At 43.1% G+C, this 18,803-nt stretch overlaps 1 protein-coding gene across 3 annotated transcripts in view; it reads right to left on the minus strand.

Moving 5' to 3' along the window:
* Positions 1-318: 318 nt before the first annotated feature.
* Positions 319-18,803, minus strand: part of SPTBN1 (spectrin beta, non-erythrocytic 1) — a 140,755-nt gene continuing 122,270 nt past the window's right edge. For 2 of the 3 annotated variants that reach the window (XM_028103771.2, XM_028103772.2), the window contains exons 28-35: positions 18,538-18,622; positions 16,617-16,813; positions 15,409-15,521; positions 14,659-14,722; positions 10,060-10,298; positions 8,654-8,827; positions 2,448-2,490; positions 319-1,640 (exon numbers count right to left, since the gene is read on the minus strand). In XM_028103771.2, the coding sequence (XP_027959572.1) occupies positions 1,422-1,640; positions 2,448-2,490; positions 8,654-8,827; positions 10,060-10,298; positions 14,659-14,722; positions 15,409-15,521; positions 16,617-16,813; positions 18,538-18,622 (1,134 nt within the window). In that variant the 3' untranslated portion in view covers positions 319-1,421. Of the gene's footprint in view, positions 1,641-2,447; positions 2,491-8,653; positions 8,828-10,059; positions 10,299-12,925; positions 14,723-15,408; positions 15,522-16,616; positions 16,814-18,537; positions 18,623-18,803 lie in introns of those variants that run through there. The other variant, XM_028103773.2, reaches the window with a different exon arrangement.

An 18,803-nucleotide genomic window follows, 5' to 3' on the forward strand; every position in this document is an offset into this window, starting at 1 on the left:
AAGCCTAAAATATTTGCTGTCTCTGGCCCTTTACAGAAAAAGTTTGCCAACGCCTTCCTCAGAACTCAGGTTTAGCAAGTTCTCTGTTAACTTTTTCATAAATCAAAGATAAAATCTGGATGCATAGCTGCAAAACATCTCGTATTTATTATTCTGTTTGCTGTAGTTTTCAACGCTGGTGCACCACACACACGCACAAGAACACAAAACAGGAACCTCGATGGACGGTCTAATGTTTCCCATTTGCTATTTCTGGCTTGGCTGTTTCCCTACAAGGCATGCACACAGGAGAGGAAAGACAACAATTACCCGCCGTGCTAGATTTAAAAGCATTTAATGACATAGCATATATTTAACAGGGCAGAAGTTGAGAGGTACAGGTCATACGACTGAGCGCTGGGCCTGAGCGACCACCTCCCTGCTCAGGCCCAGCCTCTAGAGTTCATTCCTATCGATGCCATTTTGATTGTGCAGTAAGATGAAAATTTGTCATTACAATCATTACAGTGACAAAGAAATGCACACTATGTATCAAAGAGCAAGGTAATGAAGCAAATTATAACACAGTGTGGCAACGCACGAGCAAGTAACCATTAGAGTAACATTACTTTGTCCAGTAAATGCTTCAGTTCCACTTGTACACTTACCAATGATTTAAAGGGTTTATTATACATCTAGTTTTATTATACTTTGTACTAGAATTATCTCAAACATACAATATAATGTATTTCAGCAAAAAAAAAAAAAAAAATTGAAATTACAGATTATTTAAAACAGTATCCGTTTTCTATTCCTTCTCGTATACCGGTATACCGACATTCTGAACTGTCCTTGCAGGTGATGCAGAAAAGCTGCATGTCAGGTGTTAGTAAGTGATGCCAGATACAAACGGTTTGGTCTGTAGATTTAACATGGAGCTGCACTGTGACAGCAGCGAGATCATAATACACGATCTGTTTAACCAAGGTTAGACCCGTCGTGGGCACTTCTAATAGTCGAGACTCAAGGTAACCACTGGAAATAAATGGAAGAGAATGGTGTCAGGAAATTGATACGTTTTGTCTCTAGTGAGCACAGGAAATATTGTTTAAGCACCGCTGCCTTGCATACCAACAGCACTAGAGGCGGGTTATTTCCAACGCAGCCTCACAAAATTGAGGAACAGTTTAAATATTGAGATCTAATCTATATAATTTCATTAAAAAAAATCTGGTCTTCCCTCTGCACCTCAAACTTTTGTAACTTGGAGATAAAGTGTTTAGGTGTATTCCCCCCCCCCCAGAAATGCTCTATAAATTAAAAAAAAAAAATCAACCACATTGAAGAACATTAGGCACAGAGAGTAATGTGTTGGTTCTGAGCTTGCATGCTGGAGTTTCACTGAGAAGGTAAGAGAAGGACAGGAGGTGAAGGAAAGGAGTTCATTTCTTTTTGCCAAAAATGCTGAACCGCTTCTCCTTGTCTTTCTCTTTGTCTTTCTCCCGCTTGCCAGGGCTAGACTCGCTGGTGATGGTGACGACGCTGGTGGGCAAGGTCTGCGCCCGGCTGGATGCTGGCGTGCTCTGGGTGCTGGCGGACACCTCATGTTTATCGGATGAGATGGCAGAGGAGATGGCCTGGATCCATGTGTTCATTTCCTCCTGGACAAAGGACCACAGGTGAGATGCAGCCAAGAGGGATGGGCTCAAAACACCCTCACTTCACCTGCCCAAATATACGTGCCTCCGTTGGTCGGAAGGCTTGGAAACAGTGCATCTAGCCTATGGGGGCATCTGGCTGAGAAGCAAGCAGTTCCCAAATGACCTTTAGCTGAGTGAACATGGTTCAACTCTCACGAGAATTTGGTTTACAAGACCTGAAAGTCACCCATCTAGTATGTGGTCCTACAAACTTGGAAGAATGGGAAGACTGGTTTCCATTGGTGGGATGCACCCTTTTCTTTTACTTTTCTTAAAAAATTGAAGTATATATGACATATAACCCTGCATGAATTTAGTAGAAGTTGGTTTTTCAAATCTAAAGCACTACACACATTGCTTTCTCATCAGCAGACCCTCTCTCCCTGCAAGAAGTACAACCATGAAATGGTTGAAGGCAGTGGAGTGCCACAGGGAGGCCCCTGACTGGACTTCAGGATCCACATCCTGTCCCAGGACCACCCCACTGTGCCTCATCCACTGTGAGGGATGGGCAAATTTTCCTCCATCAACTTCAGGGTCCTTGCACTAGCCCTCCTGACACAGCAAGGAGAGAGTAAGATGCCATTCTGCTTCCTAGCGATATAAGGACAACTGAATGCCTTGTAGTTCTTAGTGACTGAGGAGACCAGATAAGAGAAGCCATGGCTGATGATTACTTATATATGAAACACTGTAAATAAAGCTTATTGTGCCAATAAATACTTGCAAAAGCCCAAGTATTGAGAGAAATGAATCTTAAAAACTTACATCATCTTTGGCTTGGAAGAGGTACTCATTGCCATCATTTAGTCTGTAAGTCGAAGGAAGAAAGTCAGTCACAATTTGACTTAGGAAGAAACAAAACCCTCAAATTCCCAAAACCTATGAGGGACACAAGCAGGCCAGGGGAATCCTACCAGAAATGCCCATCGGAGCTCTGCATACATCACCAGCTTTGCCCAGGACCCACAAAGGCCTAGTATATATTCTTGGGCCAGTATAAGATACACAAAAACTTAATGTTTCAATCCACTGGAAGGATCAAAAATGTCCCAAACATATCAACATCTGGCTTTGCTGTGGCAGAGGCCACTTGAATGTCTAATCAATGCTCTAAACTGAATTCAAGATATAATGCTTTAAAAATGATGAGTCCTGGGGCGCCTGGGTGGATAAGTCGGTTAAGCATCTGCCTTTGGCGCAGGTCATGATCCCAGGGTTGTGGGATCAACCCCCATGTCGGACTCCCTGAGAGCAGAAGTCTGTTTCTCCCTCTCCTGCTCCCCCTGCTTGTATGCTGTCAAATAAACAAATAAAATGTTTAAAAAAAAAATGATGAGTCTTCAGGTCATTATCCCAGGGTCCTGGGTCAGCAGGGAGTGTGCTTGTCCCTCTCCCTCTGCCCCTCCTCCCCCTCCCCCGCTTGTGCTCTCTCAAATAAAATCTTTAAAAAAAAATAAAACAAAACATTAAAAATAAAAATTATGTAGTGAAAAGACTCATAATCATTAAGGGAACAATATGACATGAAGATGTAACAACTGTAAATACTTATGCACCCAACATGGCAGCACCCAAATACATAAAGCAGTATATAAAGGAAGTAATCAATAGTAATACAGTAATAGTAGGGGACTTTAACACCCCACTTCTATCAGTGGATAGATCATCCAAACAAAAAATCAACAAGGAAACTGGTTTTGATGACACATTAGACCAGATGGATCTAACAGATATATTCAGAACATTCCATCCTGAAACAATGGAATGCACATTCTTTTCAAGTGCACATGGAACATTCTCCAGGAAAGATCGCGTATTAGGCCACAAAACAAGTCTCAACAAATTAAAAAAGATCAAAGTCGTATCATGCATCATTTCTGACTACAATGCTATGAAACTAGAAATCAACCTAAGAAAAAATCTAGAAAGAATACAAATACATGGAGATTAAATAACATGCTATTAAAACAATGAATGCGCCAAACAAGAAATCGAAGAGGAAATCAAAACATCCAGGAAGACAAATGAAAATGAAAATACAAAGTCTAAAAACTTTAAGACACTAAGAGGGAAGTTTATAGCAATACAGGACTACCTCAAAAAGCAAGAAAAATATCAAATAAACAACCTAACCTTACACCTAAAGGACTGAGAAAAAGAACAAACAAAACCCTAAACCAGTAGAAGGAAGGAAAAAAAGATTAAAGCAGAAAGAAAAAAAGAAAAAAAAATAAAGAAACAATGTAACAGGATCAATGAAACCAGAAGGTGGTTTCTCATAAAGATCAACAAAATTGATAAACCTTTAGCCAGATTCTTTAAAAAAAAAAAAAAAAAGACTCAATTAACAAAATCAGAAATGAAAGATGAGAAATAACTGATGCCACAGAAAAAGGATTTTAAGAGAATATTATGAAAACTTACATGCCAACAAACTGGACAAGCTAGAAGAAATGGACAAATTCCTAGAAGCACATAACCTTCTAAAACTGAATCAGAGAAATAGAAAATTTGAACAGATTGATTACCAGCAAAGAAATTGAGTCAGTAATCAAAAAACTCCCAAAAACAGAAGGCCAGGGCCAGGTGACTTCACAGGTAAATTTGACCAACACTTAAAGAAGAGTTAATACTTCTTCTTCTCCAACTATTCCCAAAAATAAAAGAGGAAGGAAAACTTCCAAATTCATTCTGTGAAGCCAGCATGATCCTGATACCAAAACCAGATCAAGACACTACAAAAAAAGAGAACTACAGGACAATACTTCTGATGAACAGAGATGCAAAAAACCTCAACAAAATATTAGCAAACCAAATCTACAATACATTATAAAAACCACCATGACCAAGTGAGATTTACTCCTGGGATGCAAGGGTTCAATATTCAAATCAATCAACGCGATACATCACATCAACAAGAGAAAGGACAAAAACTTTATGATCATTTCAATAAATGAGAAAAAGCATTTGAAAAAGTACAGCCTTCTATTCATGATAAAATCCCTCAATAAAATAGGTTTAGGGGCCCCCCCAGCTGGCTCAGTCAGTGGAGTGTGAAACTCCTGAAATCAGGGTCATGAGTTCAAGCCCCTACTGGGGCCTACTTAAAAAAAAAAACAAAACAACAAACAAAAGTAGGTTTATTTATTTATTCATAAGATTTTATTTATTTATTTGACAGTGATATAGCGAGAGAGGGAACACAAGCAGGGGAGTGGGAGAGGGAGAAGCAGGCTTCCCATGGAGCAGGGAGCCCGATGTGGGGCTCAATTCCAGGACCCTAGGATCATGACCTGAGCCGAAATAGACGCTTAACGACTGAGCCACCCAGGCGCCCCCAAAAGTAGGTTTAGAGGGAACATACATCAACACAATAAAGGCCATCTATGAAAACCCCACAGTTAACATCATCCTCAATGGGGAAAAACTGAGAGCTTTCCCCCTACAGTCAGGAATAAGACAGGGATGTCTACTCTTACCACAGCTATTCAGCACAGAACTAGAGGTCCTAGCTATAGCAATCAGATAACAAAAAAATAAATAAATAAAAGACATCCAAATTGATAAGGAAGAAGTAAAACGGTCACTATCTGCAGATGGCATGATGCTACATATATAAAAAACAATAAGGTCTCCACCAAAAAATTACTAGAGCTGATAAATGAGTTCACTAAGGTTCAAGATACAAAAATCAATATAAAGAAATATGTTGCATTTCTATACATCAAAAATGAAGCAGGAGAAAGAGAAATTAAGAACACAGTCCCAGGACACCTGATTTTGGCTGTCGGCAGAGCATGGGACTGTTGATCTCGGGGCTGTGGGTTCAAACTCCGTGTTGGGGGTAGAGATTACTTAAAAATAAAATCTTAAAAAAAAAAAGTCCCATTTACAATTACACCAAAAATAATAAAATAGCTAGAAATAAATTTAACCAAGGAGGTAAAAGACTTCAGAAAACTACAAAACGTTGATGAAAGAAACTAAAGACGGCACAAACAAATGGAAAGATATTCCATGCTGATGGACTGGGGAAACAAATACTGTTAATGTCCATATAATGCAATCCCTATCAAAATACCAACAGCATTTTTCAAAGAACTAGAACAAACAATCCTAAAATTTATATGGAACCACAAAAGACCCTTAATAGCCAAAGCACTCTTGAAAAAGAACAAGACAATGGGAGGTATCACAATTCCAGACTTCAAGTAATATTATAGAGCTGTAGTAATCAAAACAGTATGGTACGGGCACAAAAAGACAGATCAATGGAATAGAACAGAAAACCCAGAAATAAATCCACAATTATATGGTCAATTAAACTTTGATAAGGGAGGCAAGAATATGCAATGGGGGAAAAAGTCTCTTCAAAAATGCTGTTGGGAAAACTGGACAACAATGTGCAAAAGAATGAAACTGGACCACTTTCCCACACCATACACAAAAATAAACTCAAAATGAATCAAAGACCTCAATGAAACCAATAAAACCAATGAAACCATAAAAATCCTAGAAGAGAACACAGGCAGTACTTTCTCTTGGTATTAGTTGTAGCAACATTTTTCTAGATACGTCTCCTGAAGCAAGGGAAAATAAAAGCAAAAACAAACTATTGGGATTACATCAAAATAAAAAGCTTCTGCACAGCAAAGGAAACAATGAACAAAACTAAAGGACAAACTCCTAAATGGGAGAAGATATTTGTAAATGACATATCCCATAAGGGGTTCGTATCCAAATACATAAAGAAGTGAGGCACCTAAGTGGCGCAGTCAGTTAACGTCTGACTCTTGTTTTCAGCTCAGGTCGTAATCTCAGGGTCGGTAAGATTGAGCCCACATTGGGGTCCACGCTCAGCACGGAGTCAGCTTGAGAGTCTCTCTCCCTCTCCCTCTGCCCCTCCCACTCGTGCTCTCTCACTCTCTAAAATAAATACATCTTAAAAAAAAATAAAGAACTTATACAACTCAATACCAAGAAACCCAAATAATCCAATTAAAAAAATGGTCAGAAGACATAAACAGACATTTCTCCAAAGAAGACACAGAGATGGCCAACAGACACATGAAAAGATGCTCAACATCACTCACCATCAGGTAAATACAAATCAAAATTACAATGACATATCACTTCACACCTGTCAGAATGGCTAAAATCATAAACACAAGAAACAAAAAGTGTTGGTGAGGATGTGAAGAAAAAGGAACCCTTGTGCACCACTGGTGGGAATGCAAACTGGTGCAGCCGCTCTGGAAAACAGTATGGAGGTTTCCTCAAAAAATTAAAAACAGAATTACCACATGATCCAGTAATTCCACTACCGGGTATTTAACCAAAGAAAGAGAAAACATTAATTCAAAAACATCTATGCACCCCTGTGTTCACTGCAACATTATTTATAAAAGCCACAAAAGCAGCCCAAGTGTCCCTCAACAGATGAACAGATAAAGATGATGTTGTATATATGTATTTACACACACACACACACACACACACACACACACTGTAGTATTACTTAGCCATAAAAGAATGAAATCTTGGCATCTGCAACAACATAGACGCATCTAAAAATGCTAAGTGAAATTTAAGAAACAAAACAAATGAACAAAGAGAAGAGAGACAGACAAAAAATAGACTCTGAAGTATTGTCTGAGATGGGTAGATGGGTGAAATAGGTGAGGGGGATTAACAGGACACTTATCGTGATGAGCACTGAGTCACGTACAGAATCATGGAATCACTATACTGTGTGCTGGGAAACTAATAAAATACTGTATGTTAATTATACTGGAATTAAAAAATGAGTCCTTTTGAAATTCTGCTACAGAGCCTTATATCCCCCACATTTACAAATACCAGAATTTTTAAATAGACGTACAGAAAAAGTCTCCTAGATTTCTCTTCTTATACAGTACAGAGTAAAAGAAACTGTCCTGCAAGGCCATCCCTAGGACGCTGGAGAGTCACTGGCTTGGAGGGCTACTCATTCACTTCACTGCAGTACAGAGGAAGGGGTGTTCCTGGTGGGGAGGAAGGTAAGTGCCCTCTGCCAAAACCCAGACCCTCTGAAGCTGCATGCAGGGAGAAGAAAGGAGGGAGGCAGCCAGGGAGCCAGGCTGTTTGCACCTTGTTTCACACAGTGTAAAGGGCTCCAAGTCCTGGAGAGCCTGCCTCCGGTGCTCCTTGAAAGAGCTCAAGAAGTCACCCCCTTTGAAATGCTCATTTGCAGTCCGTGGCCTAGTGCAACCGACAGGACACAAATGTCTAACTGAAGACCAAAGCTTTCCAGGTCCCAAAGCGACAGATCAAAATTATTTTAAACTAATCAACATTCTAACCATGGACACATTTACTTTCTATATTTTTCAAGATGAAACGGCTTTTCTGCCCACTTCTAAGCATAAGAACTTCTGAGCCTGGATCCACTCTGAAGGAGGTGTATGTGTTCTACAAGCCAGAGACAGTGGAACTAGATGGTTCCAGAAGCAGCTGGAACATCCGCTGGGCAAGCCAGGGAAGCAGAGAGACCCAGGTCCCACACAGGCACTTCCTGTTTATCTCCATCCAGCTCCAGGATGACTCACTTAACCCACTCCACATAACTTGTGGGCAAAGAATAGCATCTCCTCGGTCTGGATAAGCTGCAAAAAATGGGTAAACTATTTTTCTATGCTTCCCTTAAAATGTGAACAGTTCACCTTGTCTTAAGGAACAGTAAGTTCCAGCTTATCAAAACAAAAGCTCATTTCTTCAAGGCTGAGCTGTGCCATGAACCACAGGGAGACTGATGACTGGCCACGGTCCCTAAAAATCCTGAGACACAGGACAAACCACACACGGTTCATTGGTGATTTTTTTTAAATGGCAGAGAGGAGGAACCGACTGATCACAGTACCTGCCTGGGAAAACCAACCTCGAAAGTGAAAATACACCTACTCTCGGCAACCAAGAAACGGGGCCCCTCTCACCTCAGCTTGAACACGTGTTTCTTCTTCTTGTAATCAAGGGCCACTTCACAGATGGCTTCTTTCAAACTCACAGGGACCTCGCTGTGGTAGGGGATTCCAGAGGCAGCTGTCTTTGCATCTTTGTAGAAACCCATTTCTTGGTTATTTATGACACAATAAACATTGTGCCAGGACCTGAGCAGTAAAGAAAGGAATGTCAGGGTTCTAGACCACACTCCTATAAAGAATTAAGAATGTGATTAATATGCAAACGATGCACACACCACGTGGTATGACCCCTTGTTAAAAGCCTTTCCTAAATTCTGCTAAAACTAAACAAGAAAACAAAATTCCTCCACGGACTGCTGGGACAGTGTCCACATTCATACAGTGGCAGGTGACTGAGGGCAGGTGATTCTCTGAGTTTGGGGAAAAACATGGTGCCCTCTTCTATTACATAAAGGTACTCCTGGCTCTGACGGGAAAGATTTTTATTGGGGTTGGTTCTCTTTGCTGTAGTACTCTCTTGTGGTAATGCCGTACAGGGCAGACTCCTCATCTGAAACATGCCTGTCCTGAAATACTAACTCTTCCACCTCAGTTTTAATCCTGGTGGGGCTTGGCAACCTGACAGGAAGACACATCCAGGGCCATTAGCACTAGTAGTACCTCCGGATGAATCAGAAAAAAGACAGCCTTTCCCCCATGATATGGCAAACTGTCACGATATACTGATTTTTATCAGAAGACACTGTACTGCCACCTACCTAGATTAACATAAAAATTTATGTTGTACTCAATGTGGATGGCAGCTCTGAGATGGGGATTTCCTGGTCTAATGTACAACCTGTACAACTATACATGGTGGTCCCAGGCAGAAGGGATCACTGGTTAAGCACACTGGCTTTGGAATCAGGTAAGAATTTCACCCGGGCTTTGGCATATACCAGGTTTCTGAAGAGTTTTTTTTTTCACCACACAGGGCCACCGTTTCCTCATTTATAAAATAGACATAATAAAAGCAGAGCCTACTGGGAGGCAGTGAACATAAACACAGATACGGAGATAAGGCTGGAGAAATGAAAAGTCTTCAAAAAAAAAAAAAAATCCCACAATGAAGAACACTTTAGGGAAATTCTCCAACCTCTGCCTAGCACATTTCTTCTCAGGAAGAATTACTAAGGCCCCTTTTTGCTATTCCCATCCATGCTTAATTAACCTTCCTTCTCTCAGTGAATCAAAAACACTCTCCTCCCACTTTCCAATGTCAGTCCCAAGAAAAGTGACACCCAGGAAGCTAAGAACAAATGGATTTCACCAGCGCCCACTCCCCGGCTTTCCAAGCGGCAAGCAGTGCTTCGACCTTGAAAGGGCGGGGCTGACTTCCCATCTCCTGAGGCAGTGGCCTCAGCCTTCGCTGCTCTCACCTGCTTGAGGCTTTCTTATTGTGAGCCTCCCACTCGTGCTTCCGGTTCAGGAAGCCTTCCATCTGGGCCGAAGGTGTCTCCTGGGTTCTGGCCGGCAAGGTGGCAGCACTCTGGGCTGGGAGGGCGGTCTTGGCTTTGCGGTCCGAGGTTGGGGAGGGGATGGGGCTGGACTCCTTTGAGCTTGTTCTCTGCTCGGCGGCGCCGTTGACCATTTCACTTGTGTCCACCGTTTCTGTCATCTAGGGACAGTGGAGAGGCCACTCAGTGAACCCCGTGAGCCACAGGGGTGACCACATACGCTCTGACTCGCACACGTGGCTGTGTATAAATGCCGGACACAGATCGAGGCAGTACAGTAAAACCATTGCAACATCCCACAAAGCCAGCGGGACACCAAGGACATTAGAAGGTGGGGAGGGATTAATGCCCGCCCGCTTATGGGGAAGGGAGAAAAGCGAAATGCCAGGATGAGTTTTACTGCACTCTGTTCCTCGGATCAATCCATTTTCTCTAATGTAACTCGGATCATTTCCTCTTAGGGTTACTTTAAAAACAAAAGGACGACAGTAACAATCACACGTATTAAATATGAGAGAGTGGACGTTATACAGCAGCCACCTTACAACCAAGGACGTCACCAGAACAGCTAGAAGTTTAAGCGAAAGGGCATTCACAAACAGATCGATAGACGACTCTATCAGAACTACACAGCATTCCCCCAGAGTAAGACAAAGAAAGACCTCCAGTTTCTGAAAATGCTCTCTGGCTCTCCTCCCCCGCCCCTCAACACATCGTCATAAACACATGCAGAAATTAGGACGACAATCATGCATTTCACATCTACCATCCCAGTTAGACTTTGGAACTTAAGAGCTGGAAGGAAATGAGGCAAGTCAACAAACATCAATTTAACCACATCTGCCGGAGTTGTATCGTGAGTGGGTTGTAGTTGGTGTTAAAGGAACCGGAAAAGCCAATCACAGTCACTCAACACCACACGGCTATTTACCCCCAAACACAGACAGAACCAGGGCCTTCCCCATCACGTGTTGGTTGATCACGGTGCCTTGCTGCACTGAGACGAGAAAGCCCAGACACAGCCAGACTTCCCGTGGCTCTGACCGTCAGGCTGGAGACGTCTTCGGGAGCTGTTCCTTCCCAAGCTCATTTATATTGTGACCCTCGGGGCTTTTCGGCTTTGGAAATGCAGTAGGGTCTCGGCTCATTATCGCTTTCAGCCTGTGTACCATCAACTGTGTACCATTAACTGTCTCCGCCCCGGCTGATACACCCAGGGCGGGGGATTAGCAAGTTACTAAAGCTGGGTGTGGCTGACACTTTAGTGGGTTACAGACAACCTGCACCCCTCGTACACGGACAAACATGGAGGTGTCAATGGCAACGTTCATTAGGTACGTCCCCCACCACTGCTGCCCAGAACCAAAATGACAAGTTAGCAGCAACAACTTCAACAGGAGAAATGGGAGAACCACCACCACTGCTTCGACACTCAGATATGTCAACTCTTGGGAACGGGATCACTTGTTTAGGCCTTAGCTAAGTGGCGGGGTGGGAGTCACGAGCTTCTCTTCCATCTACACAGACTATCACTGTCAGCATCAGGGTTCAGGGTAAGACCAGAGGCTTTGCAATTTAAGAGTGTTTTTGACTGGAACCCTTTACCCACACAGCAATGTGGGAAATGGGACTCGTAGGGCAAGGAAGGCATGGGGGAGGGTGGACATATGATTATATTGACCTCCTAAGTGACACCCTGTAGATGTGTGCGTGTGCTTATGAGCAACAGGCTATTTCCATATTTCTCTTTCCTTTCACTTTTAAAGGAGAGAGGCAGGAGGGGAAATGACCACCAAAAAACAAAACCCTGAGTCCAAAGGAAGTGAGTGGATTTTAAAGTTGACAAATCTGTTCTAGTGTAGGGAATTTCACGAAACTTCTGGTGGGAAGGAAGTGTGAGTTTGGTCTGAAAGGCCTGTGCCAGGTGTGAGTCTAGGGAGACATAGGGTTAGTGTGTACAGAAACCAGGTTAAAAAAAAATTAGTGCTGCAGCTGTGGCCCGGAAACTGCTGGCGACAGCAGGGACCCGGAGGGAACAGTGTCTGCTGACAGGCTAACGTTTATAGCACTGGGGCAGACTTCAAGGGGGGGCCAAGGCCAGGGAAGCCTCTTCTGGGGGAAATTCTGCAGCAAAAATTTTTTTCTTTAGAGTTAGAAGGAAAGAGAAAACCCCAAACCAGTATGCAGAGATAATTAATGTTTATGCAAATGAATCACTAAACCAAGAAAACAAGAAAATAAAAGGAACAAAATGATTTTTAATGGACATGTGCTTAAGCATGCCAACAGACAACACACCACTAGAGACAAACATCAAAAGCAAATCATAGTGCTATGATCATACATGTGAATCTCCCCTAACCCCCACCCCATGTTGCTTTTCTTTAGCGATTAGTCCAGAGTGCTTTAGTGGCTGGGTACACCTGAGATCTTTAAATCAGGAGGTGAACACGAATGCAACGTGACAACTAGTAGCACAAGAAACACCTGATTGGTTTTCTAAGTGCATGAAGCAACACTATTTTCAAGTTCATTAACTTGAGTCTCTGCACCACAACTCAAAAGAATGAAAAGGCTTTTCTTCTTCCAATCCAATTATAATAAAAAACTTGTTCTGGCAAGCTACAATTTAAAAATCTAGATAAAAATAGGCATGAGAACAAATGCCAAAAACATCACTGCACTCTTTCTGTGTTTTTTTTTTTTTTGGTCTTCTGAATACAAAAAGCATAAAATTGGATATCATTCCAGATGATATAAAATTTAAACATATATATATATGGAAACATCACATATATACATACAGATCAATGACACAGAATCTGGAGCCAGAAACACATGTCAGGGCTCCCTAATGACCAAAGATAAAGCAGTAGTTTTTTCTAAAATGAATTTTGGTGCGTTTTAAGGCAGAGACCCAATAATGGTGCACACTACCCCCAGAACATAAGAAGCTTGGCATCTATCTATATACCCATCTACAGTCGCAAGTAGATAGATATGTACATAGAAATAAGGAAAAACAAACAAGATGCTATATGATGTTATCCTGACAAAAGAAAAAAAAAAGACATGCATCATGAAATGAAAAGACAAATCAGACTTAACTCATGGAAAACACATATCAAAACAGGTTTCTGATTCCACTAACATCTAAATATGGCAAATGAGCAAGTGACTGTCTCACAAGGCTTGGATGTAGTATGGATTTGGTTTTGTTCTGTCTATAGCAGTACCAGGAAATCACCTCTTTCATAAGCTTTTATTCCTAAGGAATAGAATTTCTGTTAAAACATTTTCAATCCCTGCTGGTGGTCTGATCAATGCCATTCTAAAAAGACTCCTTACTGGAGAACCTCACAAAAAAAGTCATAAGAAAATGAAAAACGAGAAGATCCGTATGAGATATACAACGGAGTTTCTGTCTACATAGACGCTACAATTCCTTCTGAAGCCAGGCGGCGTCCAACGGCTCCTAGGGGTGGTCCACCAAGTGCAGCATTCAAGTAATCAGGGTGAACCAGAATGGCTTTTGTTCCATTTGTTTGAGAAATTTAAATAGTTTGACACCCTGAAGTCATGGACTGAAGGGAGAGGCCCAGAAGTCTGGTAGGCAGGCTTCCTGAACCTGCCGAGGACTGCTGCCGCCTGCCATGCTGGGCGTCATGGCAGTGCTGACAGTGACCAGGACCAAGGTGGCAGCAGGGTCAGCGGGCACTTCACCCCTGAGGCTGGCTGCATTACTTGCTGCAAGTAAGCTCACAATTTCTCAATTCAGGTCTTGGCAGAAAGAAATGGAAGAACTTATTTGGAAAAAGTAATACATAATCCAGGGGTCTCAAAATCATTTCAGATTTTGTGCCTAAAGTTAACAGAGCTTCCCAAGTAGATCCAACTCCACCCCCCGCTTTTTTTCCCGTTTTTCAGTAAATGAATGCATCCTTCATGGAATGTGACACAGGTGACTTAAGGTTTTAATCTTAGTACTGAGAGTCTCCTTCCTTATACACCAACCTTCCTAGTTACTATTAAACTATGGCAGGTTAATGACATCTGTAAAGGGGGGGTATGTGTAGTGCAGTATTGCACCCTGTTAGTATAACTGGATGTGTCATACCTGTCGGATTCTAGTTTTCTTCTTCATTTTGCTGTAATCTCATTTAATTTCAATTAATCATGTAAGGCTTTCGCTGTAAAATCTCAATAAAGTAAAAAGCTCACAATAAATAAACAAAAAATAAGTATGTTGCTTTAAGGCAACTGAGCATCCATCAGTTAATAGACTCAAATAAACATGAATTAAATGCAAACAAATATGAAACCAAGGAAGCCTACGAATTAAGGAAAAATTTTAACACTGTGGGTGAAGTGGAAGCCAAAAGGTCAAACCAACAGGATTTGGAAAGAGTGGTTCTTGACAAATGGTAGTGAACTTCACAGTCCAGACCACGGCTGGTCACTGGCTGTCCGTCTGCTATTAAAGTTTTTGTAGTTTTGGTAGGTTTGAGAGCGGTAACTAACCCGTGGAGATCCCTGTTCAGCTGGCAAACCGTTCTGGGAAACTTGCTCTCCTTTTGAAGTATCCCTGTTGGGTAAAGCAGGGAAGGAGGGCAGGGGAGGGAAGGGGAAGGTAAGGAAAGGGAGGAAAGAGAGAAAAACAGAGACGATGAGGGAGAACAACATCACTCAATTTTATTACAGACTCTCTCTCAGAAAAAACATATGCAACCCCCTTTTATGCAATGCAATTTCTTTTTAGGAACTTCCCAGGTATTCCAAACCAAGTCTAGGTAGAGAGCTAGAGCACAGGCATGCCCTCTCCCCCCAGCACAGGCAGCATTCGGGGCTGGCACAGGGCTCTCACCACAGCATAGTCATTAGTTTTTCAGAAATAGACAATAATTTCTGTTCTTTATGTGAAGAACTTTCAAAAAGCAACACCACATAATCAGTGGCCTGAAATCTGGGTGGTTCACGCCCTCCACTAGTCACATGGGAATTCCGAGTGTGTGTGCGCGTGCATGCGTGTGCAGGCAGTGGAGTGGGTGCTGTCCACACCCCACTTCTGCCGCCTACACAGCAATGTCACCTGAGGCAAGTGTGCTCTCCGATGTCATCGGGGGTGACTACACAGATCTGACACACTCTCCAGAATTAATGGGAAGGGCATGTGGTGAGGCCGAGTGTCGCACAAGCTTAGCAAAGACGATCCCCGAACCTCACTTGTCAGGGAAGCTAAGACTCGGGCAGTGCAGGCTGCCCCCGACTCACCACTGCTGCTGGGACTCGGTCTCCTCAGAAGCCCTCGTGCTCGGCTCGGGAGACGGCGGCCGCCTCTTCCTCTCCTCCTCCTCTTGCTGTCTGCGCACTTCCAGTAACTCCAGCTGAGGGCAGACACAGCAAAGTTCACTCTGCTTCTTTTAAGGAAAGGGTTCTTGAGGAACCCAGAAAGCCCTCCTGCCTCGGTCTCCTACCCTGGATCATGCCGGACAACCAGAAGGGCTGACACCCAGCGAGACAGCACTGGGATCACAGAACTGCAGCTAGAACCCGGAACGACGGGAAACAGACCCGAGTGAGGATGCAGGTCTACTCAGTGGGTTTGGGTGCCCCCTGGGACTCGGGGTTTCATTTCTAAATGAACTGTGCAGCTCTCAACTCTGCTTGGGAAGAAAGTACTTGAGCATGAGGGTCCACAATGGACTTCCCATCAGAGCTCAGACAAACACCACCGAGACAGAGTTGCAGTAATTCTCAAGGAGGATTCTTGTCCTGCGGTAGGCATCTGTGTTCAGCCCAAACCCAAGTAACACATTAAAAAAGTCACAGAGCAGTCTAACTGAAACTAAGCCATTTCACAAGCAGTATGTATGCACCAAAAATATTCCAGTTAACACACAAGTATGCAGATATGTTTTACATCCTCAGTACTGCAGAAACTGGAAAGAACTCCATTTTTGTAGACCATAAAGAATCAGCTTTCTATCAGAAGTGCAAGTGTCATTGGAGAGTAAACACCAGTGAGCAAGCCTTATTCTAAAGCATTAATTTAATGGTGGCACAAGAAATGATCAGGAATGGGAGAATTCTCAGTGCTCTAGGATCCAGCTACTACTTGAGAGAAATTCTGATTCTGAAAATCTGAATTAAACTATAAGGCGAAGCTCCCCTACAAACCAAAGCTTCTATGAGATATAAGAGGAAAAGCAGATCAAAAGAGAAAAGCAAACCCCAATCAATCAATTCCCAGGCAGGGAAGTGACTACACAGCTAGGTACGCAGGAAGTAACTGAGGGAGTGGCAGCCCTTGACAGTCTCCCCAGGTTCTGCACCAAGAGAACAGCCAGTTTTAGGAAGGTCCTCACTGCTTCTAACAACAGAGCAATGATATGACTCTCTGGTCTATAGGAGGCAAACAGGAAGAAGCTGCCCAGGAGAACCAAAGGGCCAAGCACCCCCAGCACCCAGCAGCCACTCACCGTCGTCAGCCTCTCCAGGGCGGAGAACCTCTCGTCCCAGGTGGCTGCAGACTTCTCAAAAGCCTCGTGGCGCTTGATGAGCTTCTCCACCTCGTCCACACTCTGGCCTATTTCTCGGCTGGATAGGTAGGGCTCCTGTCCGAGCAGCCAGGCCTCGGCCACACTGGCGTCCCGTGAGAACTGGTGGACCTCCAAAACTGCACAGGGTACCGAGAGTGAGTGTGGGCCAGCAGGGGGGGCCGGGCAGTCGGGGACGATGCTGCCCCCTGATGGCAGCTGCCCACACGGCCAGTCTCCAGCCTTGATCGGTGCGGTACAGCCTGTGTGTGACGTGGGCTACTTATCCCACTTTAACTTTTCTAGTAGCCACACAGAAAATAAATCGGTGAAACTTTAAAACAGGTGAAATTAACAAGCGTATTTTAGATAACCCAATAGATCAAACTATGATTTCAGCATGTAAGCAATACAACAAAATTGAGACGTAACTTCTTTTCCTTCTGTCTCTGAAACGATATACATTTTATACGTACAGCACACCTCAGTTTGGACCAGCCACACTGCACGTTCTCAGGAGCTGCAGGTGGACAGGGGCTACCACAGTGGACAGTGCAGGCCTAGGAGGTATGCTCTACTCACTCCGCCCTACTTCAGTGAGGTAAGCCTCAGGGCCCTGAAGGAATTCAATCTACATACAACCAGACTACGCAGGCACTCATTCATCAACCACCCTTCCTGGGGTGGTAGCTGTCGGTTTTAATTTGGGGGAGCTGAGAGGGAGGAAAGACAGTAGACGTCCACTGCAGTGAAGGGAGGGGCAGGTTAGAACTTGGCTTTGCACCACGGCCTCAAGCAGTGATGCTTGGGGCCATACAGGTAATGAAAGGACTGCAGGCAGCATCAGCATCCCCAGCAGCTGCCAACAGCCTCTCAACAAGGCTACAAGGAGAAGATCCCACGGCTGCATGAGGGACTCACCCCGTCATCACACGCACCCAGCATACAACCTGGTGCCTCGTTCACAGTGTGGAGGAATACAGGCTTTGCTGAAGTGAACGTGCCCAGGAAATCCTCACAATTTGTACACCAAATCCTCATCCAAATAATGGTCAAGAGAGGGATCTCTTTTTCAAAAGAGGGTTCTAGCCCAAAAGGGTGAGGTGCCTGCATTAGGCATTTTACAAACCTTTTAGACAAGGCCCCCTGGATTCTGTTTCCAGTGAGCACCCCTGGGGTCTGAGAATGGGGTTCTATTACACTGAGAGCCCAGAGCCCCATGCACAGAATGGTGAAGCATGGTAAATCATGCTGGAGTTGGGCTACCAGTGTTTATACCTATTATTAAATGCTATTCCCATTATAAACTCTGTGGTAGCTCATATATTCCTTCATAAAATCAGACTAAAATTAGAATCTACCTCAGAGGATCCCCTTGGGGTATAAATACAGAAAAATATATACAACACTTAGAATAATGGCCAGCTCATTGCAAAACCTTTGTAGTTGGTAGCTTTTATAAAGTTACCAACCTTCTATTGAGAGCACCAGATATAAGACCTAATCAGGTGAACTTTCTACTTTCTTGACTGCAGTAATAATTCCTCTTAAAGATAACTAGAGGAGGAAGGGACTTCAAGCTGGACTCTCCCAGAGGGACATCAAATTGTTATTCCATGCTGTTCCTGAAGAACACCCAAATCCCACTTACAACACTGAGATCAATCATGGGATGAAAAATAATGTATATGCCACAGGGAACTACTTAAAAATATTTAGCATGAAATGGTGAACTACGGCATTAAGAAAGAAGCATTAAGAACTCCAAAAATCATTATGATAACATCACAACAAATCACGGCAGAAAACTAAACTTGCATGTGGTCAATGGACACCCCAAAAAAAAGATTAAATAGGTTCTTACTCAGTCTCAACCATTCCCAACGGTCTTCCCACTTGTCAATCATTTCTTTTCTCTTTTCTGTCAACTGCAGTAATTTTTCCTTGATCTGTGATGAAAGAAGGACAACAGGGACATCTTAACAAATTGTACCACATCCTCCTAGCCTTCCCCTTGATGGGTCACTTCACATAAGAAAAATACATTTTCTGTAGAGATCCCTACTAAACCAGGGAGAGTACCTAAGGACTACTCAGTCTATTTATGTACTAGAGAGAAAAACACGGCAA

The sequence above is a fragment of the Eumetopias jubatus genome, unplaced genomic scaffold (assembly GCF_037043125.1).
Source record: "Eumetopias jubatus isolate StellerSeaLion01/CBP00866 unplaced genomic scaffold, mEumJub1_p1.0 scaffold_9, whole genome shotgun sequence".
Lineage (NCBI taxonomy): Eukaryota > Metazoa > Chordata > Mammalia > Carnivora > Otariidae > Eumetopias > Eumetopias jubatus.